Source organism: Juglans microcarpa x Juglans regia, chromosome 5S, assembly GCF_004785595.1.
Source record: "Juglans microcarpa x Juglans regia isolate MS1-56 chromosome 5S, Jm3101_v1.0, whole genome shotgun sequence".
Lineage (NCBI taxonomy): Eukaryota > Viridiplantae > Streptophyta > Magnoliopsida > Fagales > Juglandaceae > Juglans > Juglans microcarpa x Juglans regia.
This window is the reverse complement of record NC_054603.1, coordinates 1,070,725-1,096,775: the sequence shown is the minus strand read 5'-3', so window position 1 is coordinate 1,096,775 and position 26,051 is coordinate 1,070,725. Positions and strand designations below refer to the sequence as shown.

At 34.9% G+C, this 26,051-nt stretch overlaps 3 protein-coding genes across 7 annotated transcripts; all 3 read left to right on the top strand.

The window, feature by feature from the left end:
* The first annotated feature begins 3,825 nt into the window (after nt 1-3,825).
* Nucleotides 3,826-8,695, top strand: LOC121267584 (lysosomal Pro-X carboxypeptidase-like). Of its 4 annotated transcripts, none has more exons than XM_041171520.1 (10): nt 3,826-4,381; nt 4,591-4,780; nt 4,942-5,075; nt 5,273-5,385; nt 5,478-5,598; nt 5,751-5,906; nt 7,592-7,747; nt 7,878-7,946; nt 8,203-8,218; nt 8,285-8,695. In XM_041171520.1, the coding sequence occupies exons 1-10, from the start codon at nt 4,004-4,006 to the stop codon at nt 8,290-8,292; spliced, it is 1,341 nt and encodes a 446-aa protein (XP_041027454.1). In that variant the 5' UTR covers nt 3,826-4,003; the 3' UTR covers nt 8,293-8,695. The 4 variants fall into 4 exon arrangements, with proteins under 4 accessions (XP_041027454.1, XP_041027451.1, XP_041027453.1 ...); XM_041171517.1 differs by having other exon boundaries at nt 3,827-4,381; nt 7,867-7,946; XM_041171519.1 differs by having other exon boundaries at nt 3,827-4,381; nt 8,203-8,252; nt 8,393-8,463.
* On the top strand, nt 5,102-25,788 carry LOC121267585 (B3 domain-containing protein At2g36080-like). Its single transcript, XM_041171521.1, has 4 exons — nt 5,102-5,127; nt 22,667-23,509; nt 23,946-24,160; nt 25,094-25,788. The coding sequence occupies exons 2-4, from the start codon at nt 22,747-22,749 to the stop codon at nt 25,142-25,144; spliced, it is 1,029 nt and encodes a 342-aa protein (XP_041027455.1). The 5' UTR covers nt 5,102-5,127; nt 22,667-22,746; the 3' UTR covers nt 25,145-25,788.
* On the top strand, nt 10,714-14,873 carry LOC121267586 (transcription initiation factor IIE subunit beta-like). 2 transcript variants are annotated; one of them, XM_041171523.1, is made up of 6 exons: nt 10,714-10,880; nt 10,993-11,069; nt 11,287-11,550; nt 12,656-12,787; nt 12,931-13,047; nt 14,245-14,873. In XM_041171523.1, exons 3-6 carry the CDS (start codon nt 11,293-11,295, stop codon nt 14,590-14,592), a joined length of 855 nt encoding a protein of 284 aa, XP_041027457.1. In that variant the 5' UTR covers nt 10,714-10,880; nt 10,993-11,069; nt 11,287-11,292; the 3' UTR covers nt 14,593-14,873. The 2 variants fall into 2 exon arrangements, with proteins under 2 accessions (XP_041027457.1, XP_041027456.1); XM_041171522.1 differs by lacking the exon at nt 10,993-11,069.
* Nucleotides 25,789-26,051: the final 263 nt, after the last annotated feature.

The following is a 26,051-nucleotide window of genomic DNA, read 5'->3' as shown; positions in this document are numbered from 1 at the left end:
GTCATGCCGTATTTAATGAAGGACGGAAATGGGCACGCCACGACAAGGAGCCATGCTGCATTTAATGTTTCCCGAAGCTAGGCACGCCACCACAATCGAGCCTGGCAGGTCTCGATTTACCATAAACGAGCTTGAACTTGCATGACTGTCTTCCTTTGCATACACTTCTCGAATTAATTCTGATGATTATATCAGCTTCAGTAAATAACACCAGCCGATATTGCTGATAGAATTGCTTTTAGCTAAAGCGAGGAGCAAGCTCGGCCCACAGAGCCCGAGGATAAGTGATGGGCCGAGTCAAGTCGATCCAAGAGGAGAAATGATCGGGCGACATGCGCCGGCCAAAGGATGGAAGGAAGAATTGTCTAATACTACAACTGGCCAACATCCAAGGATAGTCCCTATCCCTGAATCCTGGTGTGGACAAACCTAAGGAGTGGATGCATCTGACTGGGGGTCATATCGCATTTAATGAAGGACGGAAATGGGCACGCCACGACAAGGAGCCATGCTGCATTTAAAGTTTCCCGAGGCTAGGCACACCACCACAATCGAGCCTGGCAGGTCTGTTGCACTACATGAAGGTGGCAGGGACACACGGCTCAAATACGGAGCGACACACCCACCATCTCCTTCCTAAGGATCGCCCTGACCAAGTATGTATACCCCTTCCCTTAGCAAGGGGAGGCGTTTGGAGATTTATATACTTCATTTTTTCACAATCCATATAAGGAAATCTCATACTGACTTTGGCATCAACAGTGTGCCCCCACCAGTCCGAAGCTCTCATTTCGTCATAGTTGTAAGTGAGCGAATCGGGTCCCCATGGTGTTGCTCAAGCAGCAAAACACGACATCAACAAAATTGTATTCGATCTAGACCCGACCCCATCACATTAGATTTTCAATAAAAAAAAATCAGTGTTTAAAATAGGAGAAAAATAAATATATAATCGTATTTATAATTATCAGCATAGAATCTTTATTCAATATTAAATATTTAATAAATTTATTGTTCTAGTCTTAAAGTTTTAACTCAGAATATCCAATTCCACATTTTTTTTTTTTTTACATTGTAATTATTTTAATCATTTTCCTTTAACTGACTCTTCGAAAGCTTCGTCCGGTGAACATTCACAAAGATATATCGATAACTTTCCTTTTATTTTTCCTTAATCTCGCCTAATTTATTTTAATAAAAATGATAAAATATTGTTCAATAAATGTAACCGAAAATAAATATTCACAAATAAAAAAGAGCGTAATATTTTAAACACAACAAGACTCATACGAATAATGCAACGATGTTTACCTCATTTTGTCATCTTAATTCCAGTATAACTAATTACTTTTAGATATATCACCTCAAACAGAAGTGAACACAAAATTATGTTCTTTCTCTACCGACCAACTATCAGCAAGTTAGTGGAGAATATACATCAAAAGAGTCTTATGAGATGGAATACTGGGCATTCAAAACAAACATTAATTCTAGAGTATTTATTTGATTGTATTTATTCCACGTGGTTTTCCACAAGTATCGTCCAAGTATAACTTTCATTTTAGAGTACTTCCAATGGATTTCTCATCTTATTTTTTAAAATATATCATTAAAATTCACTTTTTCTATTTTACATATTAAAGGTACGTTTGGTTACCAAACTCACATCAACTAATCATTATAATTTTTTCAAATTCCAATACAAAATATAATAAACAATTCAATTTTTTCAAATTTTAAAATAATAATAATATTAAAAAATAATATTATAACAATATTTTATCATCACAACTCAATTCAACTCAACTCAATTCACTTTAACATCCACACACACCCTAACTTTACAATATGTCATACATTAGCTTATCTATTTTTTTTTCGTATCATTTAAATACTATACTTTTCAATCTTTTTTATTCATTTCAAATATTTTCTCTAACTACTAATGATATCTTCATATCTTTTGATATTTACAATATCTCCTCATATACAATTTCATATAATTATGTCCCATTTTAAATTAATCCAAATTTATAAGCTAAATTAAAATATAAATTAATTCAAAAAATAAAAAAAAAGATTATAGAATGAAAATATTCTCAAAATATATTATAAGAATATTCATTCTCAATGATTATATAATGTGAATAAAGAGAGTTAGAAATGAGAAACTTAGCAAGAGGAGAGAAGAGAAATTAATTAAAAATGTTTACAATGATGAATAGTGTTATCTACATTTAGAGGTTTACTATAAATATCTTTAAAATATAAGATCTAATGGAGGGTATTTTTTAGATCATTTCTTTATATTTTAAAGAAAAATATTGTATAAAGGATGAGTGCTTAAGTGCTAAAGTAAAGAGATTTTATAAATAAATTTACAAACTAATATGATTTTTATGTGATATATTAAATTTATTTTGTAATAAAAATAATTTATAATTTACGCACTATATTAAATCACGTCTATTTATAAATTTATTTTTGTAATAATAACATTTTGTACGCAAAAGAAATGGCCAAATAATAATTTCGAGAAGAGTCGGGCTACTTTGCCGACTGTCGCCTAGAGTAATCCGCTCTACTTTACCGCTTATTGTTTTTTAATTTTTAATTTTTAATTTTCTATTCATATAATAGATTTAAATATTTTTAAATATATATATATATTAATATATTTAAAATTATTTCTTTAATCACTATATAAATAAAAAAAATTCACTAAACGATACATTTGGGCGGTCAAAACCTTTTTCTTCAGAGAAAGCACAAAACGAGGGACCAAAGCTGTGTACTGCACCGAACAGAGACTACCACAAAATTTTGATCAGTTTGAAGGTCGCAACCAAGGGAACGCAGGACAGAGTGAAGCGTGGAAGAACATGGGGACATATGCGTCTACAGAGAGAGACAAAAAAAGTAAAGGCATGCAGGCAGCTGCTTTCCCGTTCAAAACAATTAATGCACATATCGAGGTCCTGTCCTGTCCTCTAGACCGAATGTATACTAGTCAAAGTGCATGCTACAGTGGCAAGGCTGAAAGTCCAAGAAAATTACTACCTCAAAAAAATATATTTATAATCATCTATCGTCGTATAACCGTTTTAAAAAAATAAAATAAAATATAAAATTTATATAAAAAATAAATTAATTTTTGATATTAAATTTTATTTTTTTTAAAAATAATTACATAATATTTATGTACTTCACGATTATACATAAAATTATTTTATATATATATACATATTTTTTTTTGTGTAAATAAAAATTCCTATATATAATCGATGTTAAAATAAATATATACTTTTATGATGCGCTGTATCGGGATCTAACCACATGCCCTATAGTATAATATAGATCCAACTTAGAAATAATGCATAAAAATATTGTATGTTACATTCTGTCTCTGCTCTCTATAGCTATGTACATTGATCAAATGAGCTAATTAATTATTTTAGAAAAAAAAAAGAGATAATAAATTACGTTTATTAACTTATAGATGATAAGATTATCAAGGAAGATACTGTAAATATTAATTTGCCAACTCAGATTCAACGGAAATAATAAATCTCACCCAGATTTTGTGCAAAGCTTGGTTCAAGGAACAGTTTCGGTTTTTTCGTAAATTTTATTATTAAATACGTTGAAACTTTCCTCACTGGCTTACTCAGTTTTCGTATATAAACCAATCATGTACAGCAATGAAATGTATATATACGAAAACATACCCTCTTTAAGAGAGGCAGGAGCTGGCCTACCTTTTCTATTATTTTTGGTTGTCGTTTTTCTATCCCAGTTCCACCTAAATCCACTGAGCAAGTTATCCACAATAACACCCAACCTCCACGACTCTTTCCTCCTCCCATTGATGTTTCTGTAGACTTTTGATGTCTTCGTCCACCCATTCTCCTTCCTCTTTACGAATGGATTCATAAAACTCTCTCAATTTCTATCTCTGGTTTCTCTGCACAACATAGATAAAGTCGTAAAGACCCAAGGGAAAATGGCAATTGTGTTTGCATTTCTCTGGTTTTCTTTCTTCACTCTGTTGTCTTGTTCCGTCTCAATTGCCAAAATTGGTCCTGCCTTTCCTTCTTCACTCATTCGGCCGGAGCAGCTCTCTCAGCTTGCAACCAAAAACCAGCTTTACGAAATAAAGTACTTCACGCAAATACTTGACCACTTCAATTTCAATCCCCAAAGCTATCATACCTTTCAACAAAGGTATCTGATCAACGACTCCTACTGGGGTGGTGCTCATAAGAATGCTCCAATTTTCGTCTACACGGGAAATGAAGGAGATATAGAATGGTTCGCTCAAAACACAGGTTTCATGTTCGAAACGGCACCCGATTTCAAAGCCCTTCTTGTTTTCATAGAGGTAATTGTGATCTAAACTGAATATATGCTTAAAAGTCATTGAAACATTTCATTACTTACGATCAAAATTGGTTGCTGCTATTTATGCAAGCTTTGATCATTCTCGTCTATGCTGTTGGTAAGAAACCAGATTCAGCAATAGCCCTTTGACTTTGAGATAGATAGATAGATATATGTGAGAGTGCCTTGCATATTGTTGATCAATTGCAGCATAGGTTCTATGGGAAATCCATGCCATTTGGGGGCAACAAAGATATTGCTTATACAAATGCAAGTACACTTGGATATCTGAGCTCGACGCAGGCTCTGGCAGATTATGCCACTTTGATCACTGATCTAAAGAGAAATTTGACAGCAACTGAGTCTCCTGTGATCGTGTTCGGAGGTTCCTACGGAGGAAGTAAGCCAACTGCCAATCCAATCATCTATCCTTGTGATTTGTTTTCGTTTAACCCCAGCCCTACCCACCAAAATAAAAAACTTTTGTAGTTTTGTCCCAATATTTTTTAATTTCTGGTTTTGGGATTTGTGATAATTTAATTGGTTCGTTGGTTTTTGCAGTGCTGGCAGCCTGGTTTAGACTGAAGTACCCGCACATCACCATTGGAGCCTTGGCCTCTTCTTCGCCCATTCTCCATTTTCTGAACGTTACATCCCAATACAGCTTTAACAACATCATCAGTCATGACTTCAGGGTATATATATATATATATAAACACACTCTCTCTCTCTCTCTCTCTCTCTCTCCCTAAGCCACATCGAACTTATACAAAGAGAAGTTTATAATCACAAAAATAAAAAATTTCCTGGAATTAAAATGAACAATTAATTTATTATAAATAATAAAGATATATAATATAATTTTCTTTCCATGTGAAATCTTAATGATCAGAGCGAGAGTGAGAGCTGTTACAAAGTGATCAAAGGTTCATGGCAACAAATTGAAGATAGGGCAAATCAACAAGGGGGTCTCGACGTTCTCCGTAAATCATTTAGAATATGCAAGTAATGATCATGTGAATCCATTAATACTTCTGTCTATTCTTTTTTATCTTCATTATTAATTTCTTTTTATATATTCTTTTTCCCTTTTATAGAAAGGTTGATATTATATATTTAGAGAGTTGGCTTCGCACCGCATTAGCTTACACGGCCATGACCGATTATCCAACTCCTTCGAATTTCTTGAACCCCTTGCCAGCCTATCCAGTGAAACAGGTACTATAATTTTTGGATTATACTCATGTATTACATTTTAAATAAGTTTTTTTTTATTTAATTATTAAATTTATAAAATTCCTTAAAACGTGATAGATTAAAATAACAGGGAACTCTTTATTATTTTTCTCTTGTGCTTTATGGTTGTGCAGATGTGTAAGGCGATTGATGATCCATCGACTGGAAATGACACGTTCGCAAAGTTGTATGGTGCAGCTAACATCTACTATAACTCCAGTGGATCTGCCACGTGCTTCGATCTTGACGATGATTCTGATCCCCATGGCCTCAGTGGATGGGCCTGGCAGGTACGGGATATTCCTTCACATCAATTCCATGTTTAAGCCTTTAAGGTACATTTTTAAGACGTTCAAAAACTGGTGTCGTCGTTGGATGTTGCTCAGTGCTTCCTTGCTCCGACCTCCAACCGGGCTGTTGCGCTTGCTAAGAGCATTAATAAGAGCATTAACCCGAGTCTGAATTTTGGGTAGAATTTTAAGTTTTTACTATAGTATTAATTTTTGGTTAGTTAAATTCATTTCATATTAGACTAGTTATTTTTAAATTAAAATAATAATATTATATTATATATTTTAATAATATTTAAAAAAATTATAAATATTTTGTAAATACACTTTATATTTTAATTATTATTAATGAAATAGAATAAGGTAGAAAATAACGAATTATTTATCAAAATTGAAATGGATAATATAGACTTTAAAATAATTAGATAATATAGTGGTTGTTGGAAATGATTAAAATATTACTTTGGTGAGTGAATAGTGTCTAGCTAAAGATTACTAGAAAGTTTAATTTACCTAGCTCATATGTTGAGTTTTAGTGGTTTGGCTGGTCCAATATAGAAGATTTTATTTATGCATAGCCAAAATATGAAGATGCATTGGTATTTGACTAACTCTAAGCGGTGGTTCTATTTTTTCTTTTTCTTTTGAAAATAAATAAAATATATTATTAAAAAAATAAAAAATTTCACTTAAATTTTATATTTATATACTTTTTTTTAAAAAAAAGTGTACAAAATTTGCTTTCCCTTGTTTGGCAAGTGAGAGTATCTCAAATACTCTCATTACTATTCTTTACTTTATTATTACTTTTCATTTACTTTTTTATTATTCATTACTTTTTACTTACTTTTTACTACTATTCAATATTTTATTATTACTTTTTTATTACTTTTTCACTACTATTCAAAAATATTCACAACAATTCTCAAATATTCTCACTACCCAAAAGTGAAACTTATGCCTACTATGTACAAGTAACAACCTATGAATGTGAGTAACAATCATCAAAACCCATTCAATCCCGTGAATCAGAGAATTCCCAAAAAAGAAAAAATAGCAAATAATATTGTAAAGTAGATATTCTATGAACGATGTAAAACACATCCATAAGTATGAATAAACAAATCTTCATCGATAAAGAGAGCAGGTGGAGAATCTGAGAAAAGCATGTGCAATATCACATGCAAAAGTTGATCTAATTTGAATTGTTAATAATTAGTAATTATCAACATTATATCTTTGAACGCTGGAGCCCAAGGCCAAAGCCATGCATAGCGTGGAAATTCCTTTCCCCACAAGTTTTAATAATAAGCTAGCTAGCTCTTTCATGGCCCCCCGACAAAAGTTTTGGTATCCAACGCAACTTATAAGAGGATGTGTGTTTGCCAAGCAAGGAAAGTTGATATTATTCATATATATATATATATATCATACTGTTTTATATAACAATTATTTTGCCTGCAGAATTTAAGCAATTTCCATTTTTCATATTCTAAAGTCACGCACATGGTAGGTAAAGATAGAGGAAGAAAAGCCATAGATAAACGCATGTTTAGGCTATTCTACTGTTGAAGACAGGCATTGCCCACTGCATGCTTTGTCCTATGCTTTGTGTCCTATCAAGAGTAACAGTAGTTTAACATGTCACTTATATTATATAAGAGTTAATTAGGGATTCTGTGCAGGCGTGTACAGAGATGATAATGCCAACAGGTGGAAACACTGAGGAGAGCATATTCCCAGCTTCAGAGTGGGATTACGAAATTCGAGCTTCTTACTGCAAAAATATGTTCGAGATCGAGCCTAGACCCAATTGGATTACTACCGAGTTTGGTGGCAAGGTGCATGACAGGGGTTATATCATTTAAAACACGAATTTTTTTTAGCATCACTCATCATATATGTTCCATGTTTGAAACACTTATAATCTGCCCCTTGGTCATCATGTTATGCTGAGCAGGATATCTACAGGGCTTTGAAAAGGTTTGGGAGCAACATTATCTTCTTCAATGGCTTAAGGGATCCTTGGAGCGGTGGAGGGTACGATATATATCTCTCAAAATCTCTTTTCCTATTTACAAACTCGTGATATATAATTAAACACACCACTTATTATATATGGAATCCATTACACTTATAATAAAAGTTAAAACATAAATATCATTTTGTATTAATAATGTAGAAGATTTCCACATCAGCAATGTATTGATGCATGGGTCAATAAACAAGTTTGTAAATAGATTTTTTCATATATCTTACTACAGCTTTAATTCTATTCACTTTTTTTTTTTTTCAGGGTGTTGAAGAATATATCCAAAAGCATAGTTGCTATTGTTGCAAATGAAGGTCAGCCGGCCTAAAACTCTCACATACTCAATTCCACTAGTTCAGACCTAACATCTGATCATGTAGGATTTAGCACTCACGCGTGCGTACTCATGACATGATTTTTCATTGTTGGCTTTGAAAAAAACAAATGGCAACAGGGGCTCATCATGTGGACCTGAGGTTCTCAAGTAAAGAAGATCCAGAATGGCTCAAAGATGTGAGGAAACAAGAAGTGAATATCATTAAAACATGGATCTCTCAATATTACAGTGACTCGGAATATTTCCCTTCCTAGAGGTCAAGACTCCAGACCAATGCGTTTTCTCAGAGATCGAAGGTCCATGCGAGGCAAATTTAAATAATTCAAAGTTGACTGGACAGTATGGTCCATTTTACTATTTTTTTTTTTTTTTCTTTTAAAAAGCAATTTGGAATGGATGCAGGGTTAGAAGGTTGCAGAACATCTTTTACAAATAGAATTAGAGAAAAGATATTTGTAACTGCAACCGTCCCATAATTATTTTGAAAAAAGTGAATAAATTATGAGACTCATATGAAAAAAATTAATTTTTTAATAGTGTACTCTATTATTTTTCAAAATAATTACGCGACATTTATACACTTCACAATTATATGTAGAATTATATAACTCAACAACGTGTAAATACTAAACACATTATTTATGGTGGGATTCATTACACTTATAATTAAAAATAAAATAAAAAATTCTATATCTATAAACGATCCACTCAACGAGAACACTTTCTTCGTACTAGTTAATTTGGTTGCTTTTATATATATTGATAATGGGTTTAATATGCTAATAAATAAATTTGCAAATGTGAATATATTAGGAGAATTAAGTTAGGGCTGATCAAAAATTCGAAAATCCGACTCTGCCTCCGTTCCGACTCTGGTCGGAGTCGGAGTCAAAGGTTTTTTTCTCTGAGAAGTCGGAGTTAGAGTTGGAGGTGGATCTGAACCGACTCCAGCTTTGCTCTGATCCGACTCCAATATGCTGATTCCGACTCCGACTCCGACTTTACCCTCCAACTTCGATATTATATATATTTTATAAATATGTGTTTTTTTAATATATTAATCATAAAAATATTGTATTTAATTATATTTTATATAGTTAGTTAAACTCCATACTATAATAGCATGAGATCATTTATTAAATAATATATTTATACTATAATATATATAGACTAAATTGACTAATAATAGTTTATATGTAAATATCATACTATGAAAATATTACTATCCTGTAACAATAAATTACTAATATATAAATATAATAACATGTAATACTAATCAACTAAGTTACTAATGTATAATAATATGTAATACAAATGGATAAACACTATTGACTAATATATAACGTTATAATAACATGTAATACTAATGTATAATAACTAAAGTATAATAACATGTAATGGTAATGCAGAATAACTAGAGTATAAAAACATATAATATAATAATAGTAATGTATAACAACCAATGTTCCAATATATAATATATAAGCACTAGTGACTAGTATAATAAATTAAATATAGAATACTAAGTCTAGTCTATAATTAAGTTAAAAACTAATATAATAATATGTAATACTTTAGTAGAACAATATGTAACTAACTACTAATGGATAAACATGTAATGCTACTATTCTAATATATAATACAAATTATACTTTAGCTATTAATAGGAATAAGTTAGGCACTAGTTATAGTAAAAGTATAATGAGTTAATAACATGTAATTAAACACTATTTATAAAAACTATAGTACAAGTCTATAGATGATAACATGTAATTAATCACTATAATACAAGTCTATAGACTATAACATGTAATTGTTAATAATATGTAATACTATGGTATAATAATATATAATTTTCAATAATCAATCCTACAGTACAGGTATACATACTAACAATAATAACATTATGGACTTATAGTCTATGTTTAATACCAATTAATAAAATGATAAGTCGATAACATATAATTAGACACTATAATATAAAAAATGTTAAAAGTATTATATAATCTATGATAAGTGATAACATTTAATTAATAATAATCCCCCCCCCCCCCCCCCAAACCCCACACCAAAACGCCGGCCGCCGCCTCAGGAGTCGGGCCCTCACCCACATCCATTCAATTTCACTCTCCTCTCTCTCTGTAATCTCATTTCATGGTCCTCCAAGAAATTGAATCTGACTCCATACATAGCCTCAAAGCCTATGAACTCATTTGTGGGCCTGTGGTTTCGACTAATGAACCCAAAGCCCATGACTAATATGGCCCAATATATATTTATTATTATTATTAATATTATTATTATTTTTACATAATTATTTATTATTTATTATTATTATTTACTATTATTTAATATTTTTTATTAATTTTTATTAAAATCTACAAATTATCCAAAATCATCTCACTTGAAAACGTAATTAATTAGAATTTTCTTAAAATAAACTCTCTCTCTCTCTCTCAACTCTCGAAGTCGGAGATCCACAAGGACCTCAAAGGCTTCACGCTGATAGCTAGAACATCCCAACGGTCCTGTTTCGGGCTTTCGGCTCTGCTAGTTGACCCCTAATTTGACCTGCCGCATACGAAAATCCGGATACCCACGAAACGTAAGTTTATTTTTTTACAATTAATCTACTCAACCTCCGGTCTTCTCCCTCACCCAGACCGGTCTTCTCTTTTTGAGACGAGTAAAAAATTTCCTGAAGGGACTTCTCTCAGATGCACTTAAGTCTTATCGCTGTATCCACCGGAGGACTCGAGAGGACTTTCTGGCCCTGAGCTATAGGAAGAGTACAGTACGCTTCCTGAGTTTCTTTCAATTATTAATACCGTCTAGTCTTTCTTGAATTTTCCATGTTATGACACAAGTTTCATTCAAGCCATTTACTCAGTTACATTTTAATTCTTGCCAATTTTACCATATTGCGCGTAAAAGCTTTTTTTCTTTTAGTTCATAGTTTTGCATGTTAATGGTGGGTTGTAGCGGCACATACTAAAAGTGAACTTTTTTAGGTTTATATGGCATTGCAAGAACAATTAGATAAATTCAAGAAGCAGCAAGAGAAATGCCAGTCAACCCTCACAAGCATTGCAGCATCTAATAAGGCCACAAACAAAAAATCCACGTTTGTACCTGCAGCACCGTCAGCTAATGCAAGAACCCCTGCTCCTGCTGTCAAATTTTCTAATGACACAGAGAGACTTCAACATATCAACAGCATTCGGAAAGCCCCTGTAGGAGCTCAGATTAAGCGTGTTATAGATCTACTGCTAGAGGTTTAAACCCAACTTTTCCATCCTTTATATATCCATATGTATTGTTACCTGATGCAAATATTTATTCCATATGTATTTGTGTTTCTCATGGCTGCGATGATTGAAAGGCTGTGAGTTTCCTCTAGAAGACAGTCTATAAGTTTTTTCATTGATTTTTCTTCAAAGTTAGATATTTTTTAATCGAACTTAGATTTGTGTAACTTTATTTTATAATAAAAAATGCAAGTTGTGGGATTTGAGCTTTGCTAAATCTTGAGCCATGCTACAATGGAATTAGTGGCCAATGAGGAGTTGGAGGAGACTCCAATACTCAACATTTATGAAAGGGTGACGATGGCTTGTGAATGGGAGGGAGAAGTTCTTGGAGTTGATGTTCCAGCAAGTTTCAATTTTTACCAGTCCACTTGGAGTATTAGCCAATATGTGGCCTAGCCTTTCATTGCATTGTTACACTATTATTGATATATCTCTTTCTCTGTTTTTTTTTTCTTTTGTTGATAAGAAGTGGTATTTCTCTTATGGCAATGTTACAATTATTTTGTGTACCAGTGACCTGAATTGGGGATATTAGGCCTTCATAGCTCCTTTTTTGAAGAAATTCAGGCTAAAGTCATGTTTGATAAAAAAAACAAGATGGCTCAGTTCAGAATTGTGTTATTATCTGTGACTCTACTGGTCTCTTTGAGGGTGGTTGTGTCATTCTTCACACAAGTCAAACAGTACCCTTTTCCTCAAATAATTGGGCCGCCTTAAAGCCTTGTTCGTATGGCCTTGATATTATGGGAAAAACTGATAATACTTGATAGACAGTCTTACTCCCAATTGAAGGTAATTGTAAAGTCTATATATTTGTGGGTAATCTTGGTTATGGTTTAGTTTAAAATACTTATAGGGTGTGTCACCCCTTGATGCAGGAGGAGGATCGATAGATGCTGAGTCGTCGAGATATCTCAGCATCTGTCAATCCAACTGCATCAGCCCTCCCCCTTCTGATTTATGAGATCATTAAATGTCAACATGAGTTATACTAGTTATACTGTTATAATGGCCTTTCAGGACTAGGTAAAGCTATTAACAAACAATTTAATCCTGTTCATGTTTGCAGACTAGGCAAGCCTTCACACCTGAGCAAATAAATGAAACCTGCTATGTTGACACGAATGCCAACAAAGCTGTCTTTGACAGTTTGAGGAATAACCCGAAAGTGAACTATGATGGGAAGCGTTTCTCTTACAAGGTAAACTGATAAACTTACGTTGTTGCCGCAGACTTTTATAAACTGATACCTTTTTGGCTTTACCATTCAAGCTGTAGATAATCCTTTTCTTTATATCTCTTTCATGGTAGATGGCATTTTGACTTTTCTTATTTCATATGCAGTCCAAGCACGATCTGAAGGACAAGACTCAACTTCTTCACTTAATAAGGAAATTCCTGGAGGGCATAGCAGTCATTGATCTTAAAGATGCATATCCAACGGTGATGGAAGACTTGCAGGTACATGCAATACGTTTATGTCTCATTTTGTTTTATGAATTTCTACTTCTTAATATTCACATTTTGAGAATACCGACAGAATTTTGTTTATAGTAGTCTCTGGAAAACCAGGGTTTCTTTTAACCTAGGGGTGTGCCTTGAGCCTCCCATTTCTGTAAGGGGCAGTTTTGCATCTAACACATGGGAGAGGAGGAACTTGGGAGGTGAATGGTTATCCCTAGCCTATAAAAAACTGATTGATAAAGAAAGGTTGCAAGGAAAGAGTCTCATATTGCATGGACAGCTGCTGAACAAACCTTTGAGTTCTATTGATTTGATTCTCTGTATACAAGTCACCAATTTGGTTCAAAGGTGGCTGGTAACAGTTTAATGGTGGGATTTGAAAATCCCATCAATTAGTGATTTCCTGCATTCCCTTAACGTCAGAGTCGCTAACAAGGTGGAACTGAGAACTCTTTTGCTTAGTATGATGAAGCAAAAGGTTCTAGTTTTTGAATTGTCATCAATAAAAAAGGAGCAAATTCTGTAATATTAATGTGTTAAATGGCCTTAGAACATATCAGGAAAAAAAAAGGGGTGATGAATAGCCTTGGAGATCAAGTCAAGAGTATGTCATCATCCTGGAAAAGCTTACTACATTGGCGTTATATCCTAAAAGTTGCATGCCCAAGGTGGGACTCAACACATATCTACAACAATCCGGAATATCACAAAGTATTCTTGCTTTTGAAAGAAGCCATTGAAAAATCTATATGTTTTATACCTTTAAATGTAAGATTAGATTAGTTTCACAAATAGATTTTCCTTACAAAAACAGATTAGTTTCACAAATAGATTAGTGTGGCTTTGGAGGTATATTTTGGGATTGAGGCGATTCCTCGTTTATTTTCTTTTGGTTTTTGTATGTCCACTTATTCTGCTTGTCTTTTAAAAAAAGGAGAGTTGTTTTTTTTTTCTATTTCATTTATTGTCTATCTTGCTTGATCTTTGTTTCAGCTCTGAGGAAATTTTTTCTTTTATTGATTTTCCATTTATCTTAAAAGCAAAAGCATCTTCAATTTTCAACAAAAAAACGTCATGGTGGTAGTAATGGACTAGTTGCCTATAACGTGAAACATTATTTACACGTTGGTACCATTACCTATCTCTCGTCCTTTAGGCAATAAAATTTGTTGAATTTTTTTTCATCCTTTTTAGGCTTTAAAAGCTGCGGGTCAGATTTGGCTGCTATCAAACTTCGATTCACAGGAAGACATTGCTTACCCAAATGATCCCAGGGTACCCCTTAAGGTGGATGATGACCTCAAACAGCTGTTTCGGGGAATTGAACTGCCTCGTGATATGATAGATATCGAGAGGGATCTACAGAAGAACGGGATGAAACCTGCCACCAACACTGCTCAAAGGAGGGCTCGGTCAGAGGTTCATGGCATTTCCTCAAAGCAGAAGCCAAAGAAGAAGAAGCACCAGATCACTAAGAGGACAAAGCTGACCAATGCCCATCTACCAGAGCTTTTCCGGAACCTAGAGAATAGTAATTCCTGAAGTTCGGACGAGCGGTTGGTGAACCTTGAAAGGAAGATCAACAGCAGGCTGCGATATATATAGCGAATGCTCCTATGCCCACTCGCATGGGGCTATGTTTGTAGATATCAAGTGTTCTAGTTTGATTATCTTTCCAGATTTGCATACAACTAACTGTCCACTGCTGTTGTACTCGAGCTCTTGTTCCATCACTTTGATAGCTAATGTAAAAGCCAATCTGGTCCAAACTTCTAATTTGAGATTTCCCCCAAGTAATCGTAATTTTATTCGTTTGCCCGGAACTGGAAGAATGCTGTGGCTCATCATGTTTACGTGATTTCTTTCTTGTCTATTTTGATTCCTTTATGCAACACGTGTGTGATCCTATTTGAAAGACGAGCAATTTCCCTGTTTTCTTTTTCAGATGGAGAGCGGTCCATTTGGAATGTTACGACAGCAATCAACGAGCGTTTAGAGTTGCATTATCTGAAAATCTACCATCTTTTTCCGACTTTGACCCCATCTGTCTCAAGTGTATTATGCACTTTTCAAGTATGGTTTAGATGGCTGCACCCACCAAATGAACCACTTTATTTAAAACTCAAGAGAGAGAGCCTTATTCATAGGAAAATGATTTATACACAATATTTTTTATAACACTTTTTATAACTATATTTTAAATAAATGATATTTTTATAAAATAACTTATCAAAATAACATCATTTTATAAAAATATTTTTATTTTATAATATTATTGTGCAATCTGTTGTGTTATTCATATCCATGGACAAAATAAAGTAGGAAATGAAATTTGGTTCTAGAACATGACTAAATTGCACTTGTTATCCACGTGTCTTTGATGTTGTCTATCTAGGGAAAAAACAAAAAAAAAGAAGATATTACTGCATTTATTTGTATTTTTTTTCAGACTTGCTAATCAGTGACATATCAGAGTTTACTTTGACATTTCCAAAAAATGTCCGCTCTGTATTTATTAAACTTGGTCCAATTAGTTTGAAATCTTTATAAGCTACACAAGGAGGCTAGGACAAGGAATTTATAATATTATATGCATATACATGAAGAAAAATGGAAATTGGAAACCCTGGGCAATATGAGTCGTGTTTGGCTCATAATTAGGATGGAACCAGATCATGAGACCCTCGGTTTTCTTCAGTTTGCTAAAGTTAGGCCACGATTAAGACAGGTCGGTGCATTATTCAACGTTCGGGGAAAAAGGGGGGTTCTTGATTTGTCACTTTAGTCACTTATTCCTAAGCGCAACTTTATGGAACATTTATTTGCAGGTTGTTCACCCAAAAACAAAAAATCCCTAACAAAACAAAAACACCTAATTAATTGGTAGATCTATCTCTTGAGTCTTGAGTCCATTCTGTTTAATTGGTCATTTTCCATTTCGTGTCGACCTCCTCAATATTCGTTACCATATATTTTCATGGTCGGCAGAATTCTCAATTTTAGATATGTTTTATGCAGTGTTATCACATCTTTTTTAATTTAGACCCACATGTATGATATCAACAACTCACTTTATGAGTATTGTTCAACAACATTATTGAACTTATTGCCTGGAATTCGCAATGGGCAAAATGGAAAGTTTTTCCTCCTGCCATGAATTACCTAAACCTAAAAATAGTGCAACAGTTCGAAAAGGGAAAAAAATCCATTTTCAGCCCCATTAAGATTGTTCTGGGCCTCGACTAGTGTTGTGTGGAACCCCCTGATAGTAATCTGATGCGGCTATACAATGTCTGTACGTATATCCATGGCGGTGACCATCATTTAAATATAGATAAAATAAATAGAGGGAGATACACAAATTTACATGGTTCCGCACTGGGCCTAAGTCTATGAGAATTCGAGAAGGAGAGAATTCATTATAATATGCTTGTTAACAATTTCTTATGGTCTATCATTCTCACTATACAATGGAGATCTGGTGTTCCTTCTCTCAGTAGAGTCTTTGTGGTGAGGTTGAAGAAGGTGAAGTCTCCCGTAAGCCTAGCCAAAAGTCCCCTCAAGTCATCTGGTTCTTTCCACTTTTATCTTCTGTCCCCTTGCTTTACGTCCTTTCATCCATTCTTATGTCACTTTTCCTTTACTTTATGTCACTTCTCCCATCTTCCTCTTGACACTCTGCACTTTCTCATTCTTTTATCGTTTCCCTCTCTCTTCTTATTCTTCCCTCCTGATGAGTTCTCTCCATTAGGCTGGGCCTAGTAAATACTATGAATCTGTTATATTTATCCCTTACAATACAATTAGTATCTATTTGTTAGATCGTTAAGAAATTCTCATGTTGTGACTGTGTCGTTAATTTTATTTATCTCTTTATTCTAATTATAACTCCTTTTTTATTAGACTTTTTTTTTATCATAAGTGATGACTAATTAATAAAATTAGAATATCATCATCTTTTTTTTAAAAAAAAAAGCTTATTGCCATAAGCTGGGATTTGATGCAAAATATGACAACTCACTCTTTTGTTGGAGTGGACTTGAACACGATTCAATATACCACAGTATGCAGAACAAAGGGTTGTGAATAAGAGCTATTGCTGGTTGCTCGAGACTTTGAGAGTGCGTGCCGCATGGCACCTCACGTGAACAACAATATTACATCTTTATGATATGTGTGTCTTTTGCCTGTTTTTCCTTTTTTTCTTTTACACGTCTTCTCAATGAATGACAAACACAGGGTTGGGTGGGGGCAGGAATAAAAAAAAAACTATTAAAACATGTTTATTTTTTTCAAAAGATCAAAGAAAACCCCTTAAAGTCTGGCAAGCCAAGGTACGGGTGCGGCCTGGGTCGGTGGTAAGGGCAGGAGAGGGATGAGAGAGAAAGCATGAGCTTAGAATATTTGTTAGATAGCGCATGCTTGAGAGCCTCCACAGATAGAAAGAAAGAAATGTCCTATAACGCATGCTCATGATGCATTACCCTTCCCTTCCTTCCGCCTTGCTGTCAATTGAGCTCCTTTCGCAACAAAAAGGGCCAGCACTTGCACTACCTTCTTACCAAATTAAGGGACCATTCTACTACTACTCCTCCTCCTCACCCCTACACCTACAATTCCTACATGCAGCATCACATGCCACGTGCCAATTACCCAATTACATCACCATCTTAATTATTATGCTCTTAATTACCAACAACAACAGTCGAGATGGAATACAACATATTGGTTTGGGCCCACTCGATTTGGATTCCATATTATTTATAGCTGTTTGAATAAAACTTTCATAATAAATATTATGGGATTACTTTATATATTCAAATCTATTTTTCAGTGCGATCCATCACTATAGAAAGGACCCACTTTTCCCTAAAAAAAATAAAATTGATATTGTGGGCCCCATGCCCCGCATGCATTCTGATGGACTGGAATTGACTTCATCAGCCATTTAGGGCCAGGCCAGAACACCAGGAAAAGAGGAGACGTGGCCTCTTCAATATATTTTTGGTTGCAACCTTTTCTTTTTGAAAAAAAAAAAAATATATATATATATATATATATATTAAACTAACGGTCTAAATTCCTTGAAAGTTAGCCTAGGAAATAGTTACTTTGTTTTTCTTTTTCATTGATAATTAATATATTTTATTGTATTGGAAGTTAGCCAGTTGGTGATCTATGATCAGCTAGCTGCATTTGGGGTGTATCCAGTGTGCCACATAGATATTTTGCCTGCTTGAACGCCGATTTTAGAGTGGGCCACGTACATAGGGCGGTGTTAGGGCTCTTGAAATATTATAATAATAATAATAATAATAATTAATAATAAAAGAAGGTGACTTTGCACTTCAAGACCACCTAATAATTTCTTGGGGAAATTCATTGCTTGTCTGATATGCATGCCAGATATCTTGATGGGGGTTCTGGACATATGTTGCAATTTTAAAGACAAAAGTATTATTTATCAACATAATCTTTCCAGAAATAAGGGCCGCACTACAAACGCAAACATCTTTTTTTTTTTAATTATTATTATTGTATTATTGTTGAGAATAATTGACCAATATTAAAAGTGAGCGCTAGTTATAAAGATATTATATAAAAATAATTTTATAAATTGACGTGATTTAATGTGAACCGTCAAATCTGCATTAAATAATTTTATAATATGACAGATTATATCAAGATACACTAATTTATAGGATTTCTTTTATATAATCATTTTAGAATTAAAATATTTCTTATATTAAAACAATGTATTAATATTGGTTGAAAAGTCTAGCTAGCTATCAGTTTCAAATCACACATTGAATGAATTTCTCTTCAAAATTCAAAGATACTATGTCAGCTAATTTGTTCTTCTTCTTTCTTTTTTTTTTTTCCTGTCGCATATTACAATGAGAAATCAAACTCAATCTCTTAAAGCTGATGATCAAGAGAAAAAGTACTGATCTAATCTAATATGATATTGGAAAGTAAGTTATTTTGTGCTGAAACTATGGAAAGTGGAAAAGAAATTGATCACTAGAAATTTAACTGATGATCACGATCTTCACTGAATCATGAGGTCTAGCTCCCGACCATGTTAAAATTACCCTAACATTATCATCATATATATATATATATATATATTTATGTATATATATCTAATACATATATATTTATGTATATATATATATATAATACAATAAATAACACTAAAATAGTATCCTATCTCATGACTATATAAGTCAAGGTCTCCTGAAATTAATCATGTAGTTAATGGAAATGAAAAGGTGCTGCAAATGTTTCGGCCACCATGCACCTGAAATTAGTATATATGAAAGTCTAAGATAGCGGCTCCATGTTGATCTCTAGTACGCCTCAACTGTTTGAGAGTCATGTATGGACCAACTCATGACACGTACGTACGTGATCCCTATCTATCTAGGGACTAAGTTCCTGACGTTATAGAGTTGAAAACGTGAGTATCTAGGACAGTATAATGAGTACTACGCTTGACATGATATATTAATTTGTTCAGGTTAGGCGAAAAAAAACACTTAGGGGTATAAAAATTTAGAATTGGTATTCATTTACATGCTTGGTCGACATCGAATGGATCACATCAGGTTGTTGGCGGCCTCTTGGATTGCTGAGTTCCTAAATTCAGGTTGTTGGCCGGCTTGACTCGCTACGATCGATTTGTATCAAGGGAAGTGTAGGTGATATTTGTGAGAAAATTCCAATGTTTAATTACCTTGATTAATCACCCAGGTGTCATAGATAATCGATTATTCTTGAAATTAATTAAGATGCATGCGCATCAGTAGTACTCTTCTTTAGATTTATATGATACGTTGTAGTACTTGGCGGCCTTTCAGTGCAAGTTTGGACTGTAATATTGCTAGGCAATGAACTGATACATGCAGCCGGAAGCTGCCTTTAACTCACTTGAATAGCATTTCTCACAACATGAATAAGTTCACGTATTTAACCGAACGATCGTCAGGCGTACGTACTTTAAAAATATTTCATTTCTTTTTTCAAGGAGAAGTACTAGTACTGTACGCGCGTGTATGTATGTATAAATGGGAGATTCAACTTCAGAGAGAGACCAATCGATCATGGACTTTAATTAATTAATGAGGTGGAAGCTAAGCAAGGTCTCATGGACAGATTCATCTTACGAGCTAGCTAGCTAGCCAGGCTGCAGGCAGAGAGTTTTTACGTACTGGGGAATTGAGGAATAGTACTGTACGTCAATGGAAATAATAAATGCTCTTTCAATTCTATGACAATATATATCGTCCCAGCTTCATCGATCCGTCGTCACTACTAGTACTTTCCTTAGAAATCTCATGGGCATGGCCTGCATGTCTTGTTCCCCAGTGATCTCTGAATAAATTACTACAATATTTTCCCAGATGAGAGAAACCCTCCCCAAATTGCATGGCAGATTCCTCACCCAACTTGTGTGGATTTCTTAAGTAGTCAAAGGATTCCTGCTCTCGGCCAAACAATATCTTTGAGAAAGTTTGAAGTAAAATTTTAGGTTTCCGTACATTAATATGAAAATTAAGTAGCGTCATCATTTGCAGCTTTATTTTTTATGAGGTTATATATAGCTGGTAAAACTATTTTATTAAGTCGTTACATAAAATCAAACTTTCGTTTTATTTCTATAATTATTATAATTTTTTTAAATTTTAATATAAAATATAATAAATAATTTAACTTTTTTAAATTTTAAAATAAAAATTATATTAAAAAATTATATTATAATAATATTTTATTCAACTTTTAACAAAATATCTAATTTCATTTTATCTAAACTGCATAATCGAATGAACCCTAATTAATTACGTCCAGTAAACATGATAATGTTTGGTACGTACGTAGCTCATGTTTGGAACTTTGGACCGACCGAAATTGAAGACCGCGACGACTTGTAGTTGTCATGGCTCATTACTGAGAGAAATTGCATGATGCAGAAATTGTAAAGTTATGGCCAAGATGATGACAATAACATGAGAATAAAAAGGAACACAACCTCTACAACCTCAATTATATAAATGTGATTCCAACATGTACGTACTTAAATTACAAGTTTACAACAGCCAGTCCAGCCTTTTGTAGGGATGAAAAGAGTGTCTGGATCTACCTCGAAATTGAGGTGGGTTTTGTCTGCAACTCATAAAAAGATACATATAATCTCTCTTGTAATGATAGAATACAAATATTAGCATGCAGGAGGGAAAAACGCACAGACAGTCAGACGTATGTGACAACCGTTGGTGAGAGAGAGAGAGAGATTGGAGTTTGAGGAGAGGATTCAAACACGACGACCTCAAAGGATGTTGTCAGCTTTCTCCCATTGGACAAATCTTATCTCATCACTCTGCTAATTATTGGAAAGGTAAGGGATCTGTAGATTTTAATATATATTTAATTTCTTTGCTCTTCCCTTTCTTTCTTTTTCTAAAAAAAAATTATATATAGGAATGGCCAAACATAATGCTGTCATGCACGTGACAAATATACAATTAACACAGAGATGGGTGATCCAAAAATATCACCCACCCCTACACAAGGACCACTTCGATCGGAACAGTGACCCTAATAACCATGCAAGTTTTCTTTTTCACCAAATTATATATAGTACTCCCCATACAGGAGAGGAGTAAAAGTTTTTACCAGATGAATCATAAGTTAGGGAAGAAAAATGCTTTAAAGAAAAGAGATTTATTATTCATGATCAGTTACTATTCATTCTCACATTTTCACACTTTAATTTTTTCATAAAGTGTGGAAGTATTTTTCATAGAATGTGAAGTGTGAGATAATAAATAGTGAATGATAAAAATAATTTTTTTAAAGAAAATATAGAGACAAGATGAATTACAGCTTGTTACAAAAGCAAGCAAGCTATCATAATCTCCAAGACAAGATTATGAGGGATTATTAGGTCTGAGTACTCGATTTTATCAGCTTATTGACCATTCGAACTCGAATATGTACTATTACAGTACGTACCAAGAGATCAAGAAATAAATAAATAATTAAGGAACATCGATCCTTTATCGAGAGATGAATTAGTAAATAATCATAGCATGAGCCCCATAGATAAGGCTATGATCTATGATCTATCTGCAAAACAAAAAGTGGCAGCTAGACGGACTGTAATGTCAGGGCGGTCCCACCATCTGATTTGTTTGCAAATGTAGTAACATGGGGTGTGTTCTACCGAATTCAGTAGTTCCTATTATTATAGCTTAGAGCAAACAAAAAAAAAAAAAAAAATCCTTTTATTATATTTGTCTGTTCAAGTTCCTGGGGTGAAAAAAGAAGACACCGATGGAAGAATTCAAGAAAAGCCATGTCAAAATTACACAGAAAAGAATGGTTGAATATTTTTCATTACTACTCAAAAAACCTTAAAGTTGTCTCGTACTTGCATTCCCCCCCCCCCCCCCCCCCCCCTACTTCTCTCTCTCTCTCTCTCTCTCTCTCTCTCTCTCTCTCTCTGCTTGTCTTGTCTTTGCTGCTGCATCAAATAGTTCCCACAGTTTCCACATCAAACCCATACGCATCACGCCTCTCCAAGACATACCCCCCCGCCCCCCCTCTCTCTCTGTCTCTCTCAAAAATGTCTATAAACCACTAGTCTACGGATCTTCCAGAAACACTCTGGTGACTCAACAGCAACACCCGCTCATGGAGCCAGTCCCAAATCATGTTCCATCTTCTTCGAAAACCGACCCTTCTTGGAGCCCCGAACTCTATCAGCAACAACGGGCCTGGCTTAACTCCCACAACTTCCAAGAACCCACGTCCATGTTCCGCCACCCAATTAATAGCCCCATCGACTTCAACCTCAACCACGACGACAACGATGACGATTTCGATGACCAAATTCCGGAAATCCCTGCCCACCAAAAAACAATCTTAGAGCAAGAAGAAGAACCACAACCAGCCGATGAATCCGAAAAAGAACCCCTGTTTGAAAAGCCATTGACCCCTAGCGACGTCGGAAAGCTCAACCGCCTCGTCATCCCGAAACAACACGCCGAAAGGTATTTCCCACTCGGTGGCGACTCGGGCTTGTTGCTGAGCTTCGAGGACGAGTCGGGAAAGTGCTGGCGCTTCCGGTACTCGTATTGGAACAGTAGCCAGAGCTACGTACTGACAAAAGGGTGGAGCCGCTACGTGAAGGAGAAGCGCCTCGACGCAGGCGACGTCGTTTTGTTTGAACGACACCGGAGTAACGGCGAGCGTTTGTTTATAGGGTGGAGGCGCCGAGGGGCCGCTGCGCACGATAGTGGTGGTGACAATGGGACGTTGGTGGCCGCACAGCACAGTAACACTAGTGGAAGTGGGCCGGGGTGGACCAGAGTGTTCTATTCTGCGCACCCTTATCCTACGCCTCATCATCATCATCATCATCCTCTCCCATACCAACCTGAGTGTCTTCATGCAGGTGTCATGTCTTTCACATTCTTTTCTAACCCTATCTCTTTACTAGCGCCCACAAACATCCCAAAAAATAAATAAATAAATAAAAATTAACTATATATTTCAAAGATTTTTGGAAAAACATAAAACCATTTACTTAATTATCATATTTGTAAAGAAAAAGAGCATTATACGAGCACATGAAAGTGCGTGGAGGACACCTTCCAAGTACATCGGACGAAGGTGGTCGTGTAAACTAGTAAAAGTTCCAGTGACGCGTGTTACACACGCGTTACAGTTATCTTCAGATGTATTTTACTTAAAGATTGCTAGTAAAAACAACGTTAATTCGAATAAGATTATATAATACTAGCTGAGTGTGTTTTACAGACAAGAAATGGAGGCATTACATGCACGTACATGCGGTTCGGTTACATATTAATATTTCTATATTATTACAGGGTCGCCTAATCAGAGCCAAAGGACGCCGGCGGGGAGGTCGAGGGTGCTGAGGCTGTTCGGAGTGAACTTGGAGTGCGAGCCCGAGAAGTCCGAGCCAAGCACACCTGACGGCTCGTCTTCGTCGAGCCAGGGTCCAGCCTACCAGCATCATTTTTATAATCACTATCATCAACCAGCTGCTAATTATTCTCATTCACATCCTGACACTCACATGGTATGTACGTACGTACGCCAATCATTTTAATGCGATATTAATTAAAATTGCCATGTAGCCATGACTAGACAGACGTAAGACGTTAATATTTCCCTGCCAGGCTTTCGTTGTTTCCACTAATCAGACAGATTAAACATCAACAATAATAAAGAATACTTGAGTACAAATTAAACCCGTTCATAGAATGTTTGACACCTTTTGTCTCAAGCACTTGCGAGTTTCGGATAATCTGTCTTCAGGAAATTATATTGTTGAGTTGGTGAAACATTTTGAGAAGATCGAATTATCGGGTGGGTGGGTAATTTTATATATATATATATATATATATATATTTATATATATATTACATCTACAAAACTAAAACGGTCTTGTTTCTTCCCAACAAACAATGTTGTTCGTAATTAGCTAGCTAATTAAAACATATATATTTTGGTGACTAGAGTATTGGATCTATGAATTGAGGGCCCTATAAAATGCCACTTTATATGATTGCTTACAGTGGCTCATGTTGAATAATATAGGATCAAAGATAGATAGATATTATATATCTATCTATCCATGATTTAAGAAAAAAAAAAAAAAAAAAACACGTCCTTTTTAACAGAGTGTAATCACAAGTTGCAGGTTCCCAAACCAAACTTTACTTTTACTAGTTGAGGTTGGTTTGGTTAATCTGGTAGCTTTTGCTTTCGGCTGGTTACAATTTGGAAAGTTGAAAGTGATGATAATTCAGGTCACCATTCAACCTTCCAGATTACTTGTATATAGAAACAATAACCAAGCCACAGCTGACCAAATAATTGATGGCCAACTGGATGGGTCATGATAGCTTTGCAGGCAAGCTAATTCCCGATGGATGATAGATATCCTGCACATTTTCTTTGTCAATAAAGTATAATTATGATCAGGTAATGTGTGGGAATATTGTAACAGGATATCACTTTCTCCCAAGATGTCAACCAGATGAGAAATCGCCGAGGATAAAGATCTGTGGATGTGACGCTCTGGAGTTGGATTGATTTATCTAACCTACTTGAAGGGTCCCAAGAAAAAAAGAAAAAAAAAACTATATACAGATACATAAAAGTTGGAAATCCCAGATTTTCAGGCCATCCATCCAAAGGCAAAGGGTAAGGGAGGAACCAAGGCGGTGGGAGTGATGGGAAAGAGACTGCAGGAATGCAGATAGGGAAGGAGGGATGGGGGAATTTGGGACCCACCAAAAAAAGCTGGGAGTGCTGACGTCACCCATTGCCAAATGGGAAATTTGGGTACGTTGAAAATCAGGGAATGTGGAATCTACTTGCTACTGTCGAGATTCTGCCTGAGATTTTTCAGAGGGTCTCATCATAATAATGGAAGGTTATGGTGGTGGTGATGGTGGTGCTCGTGGGTGGGTGGGTGGACTTGAATAGATTGGCGACAGCCCGGTTGTACTAGCCCACTCCTCTCCTTCTCTGTATATCTGTTTTTTGTTATCTCCATCTCCAAGTGTACGTAAACTAGGCTGTCTTGGGTGCTCTAACTGGAATTTGAACAGTGACAAGCTGAGAGCATATTTTTTTTCGTTGTTGAAAATTCTTGTCGCAACTTGCAAGGACAGAAGACTGGCTAAATTTTTCTGAACACGGTGTGGGAATGATGTTGATGGGGTTTGGTAATCTCCAATATTGTCTTCTGCATTCAAATATGTGGATGAAAAGGGATGAGATCGAAATGATAAGGAAACAAATTTATGTAATGAAATAACAAAGTGCATAAAATCCGGCTCATACATGCCAATTGACCGTGGTCCCCATGGAAATTCCATTGCATTTTGTTGATAGTTTCACTGTTAAATTTGAACAAATGAATCCGGAAAAGTAACTGGTAAGCGATAAGGTAACAAGGG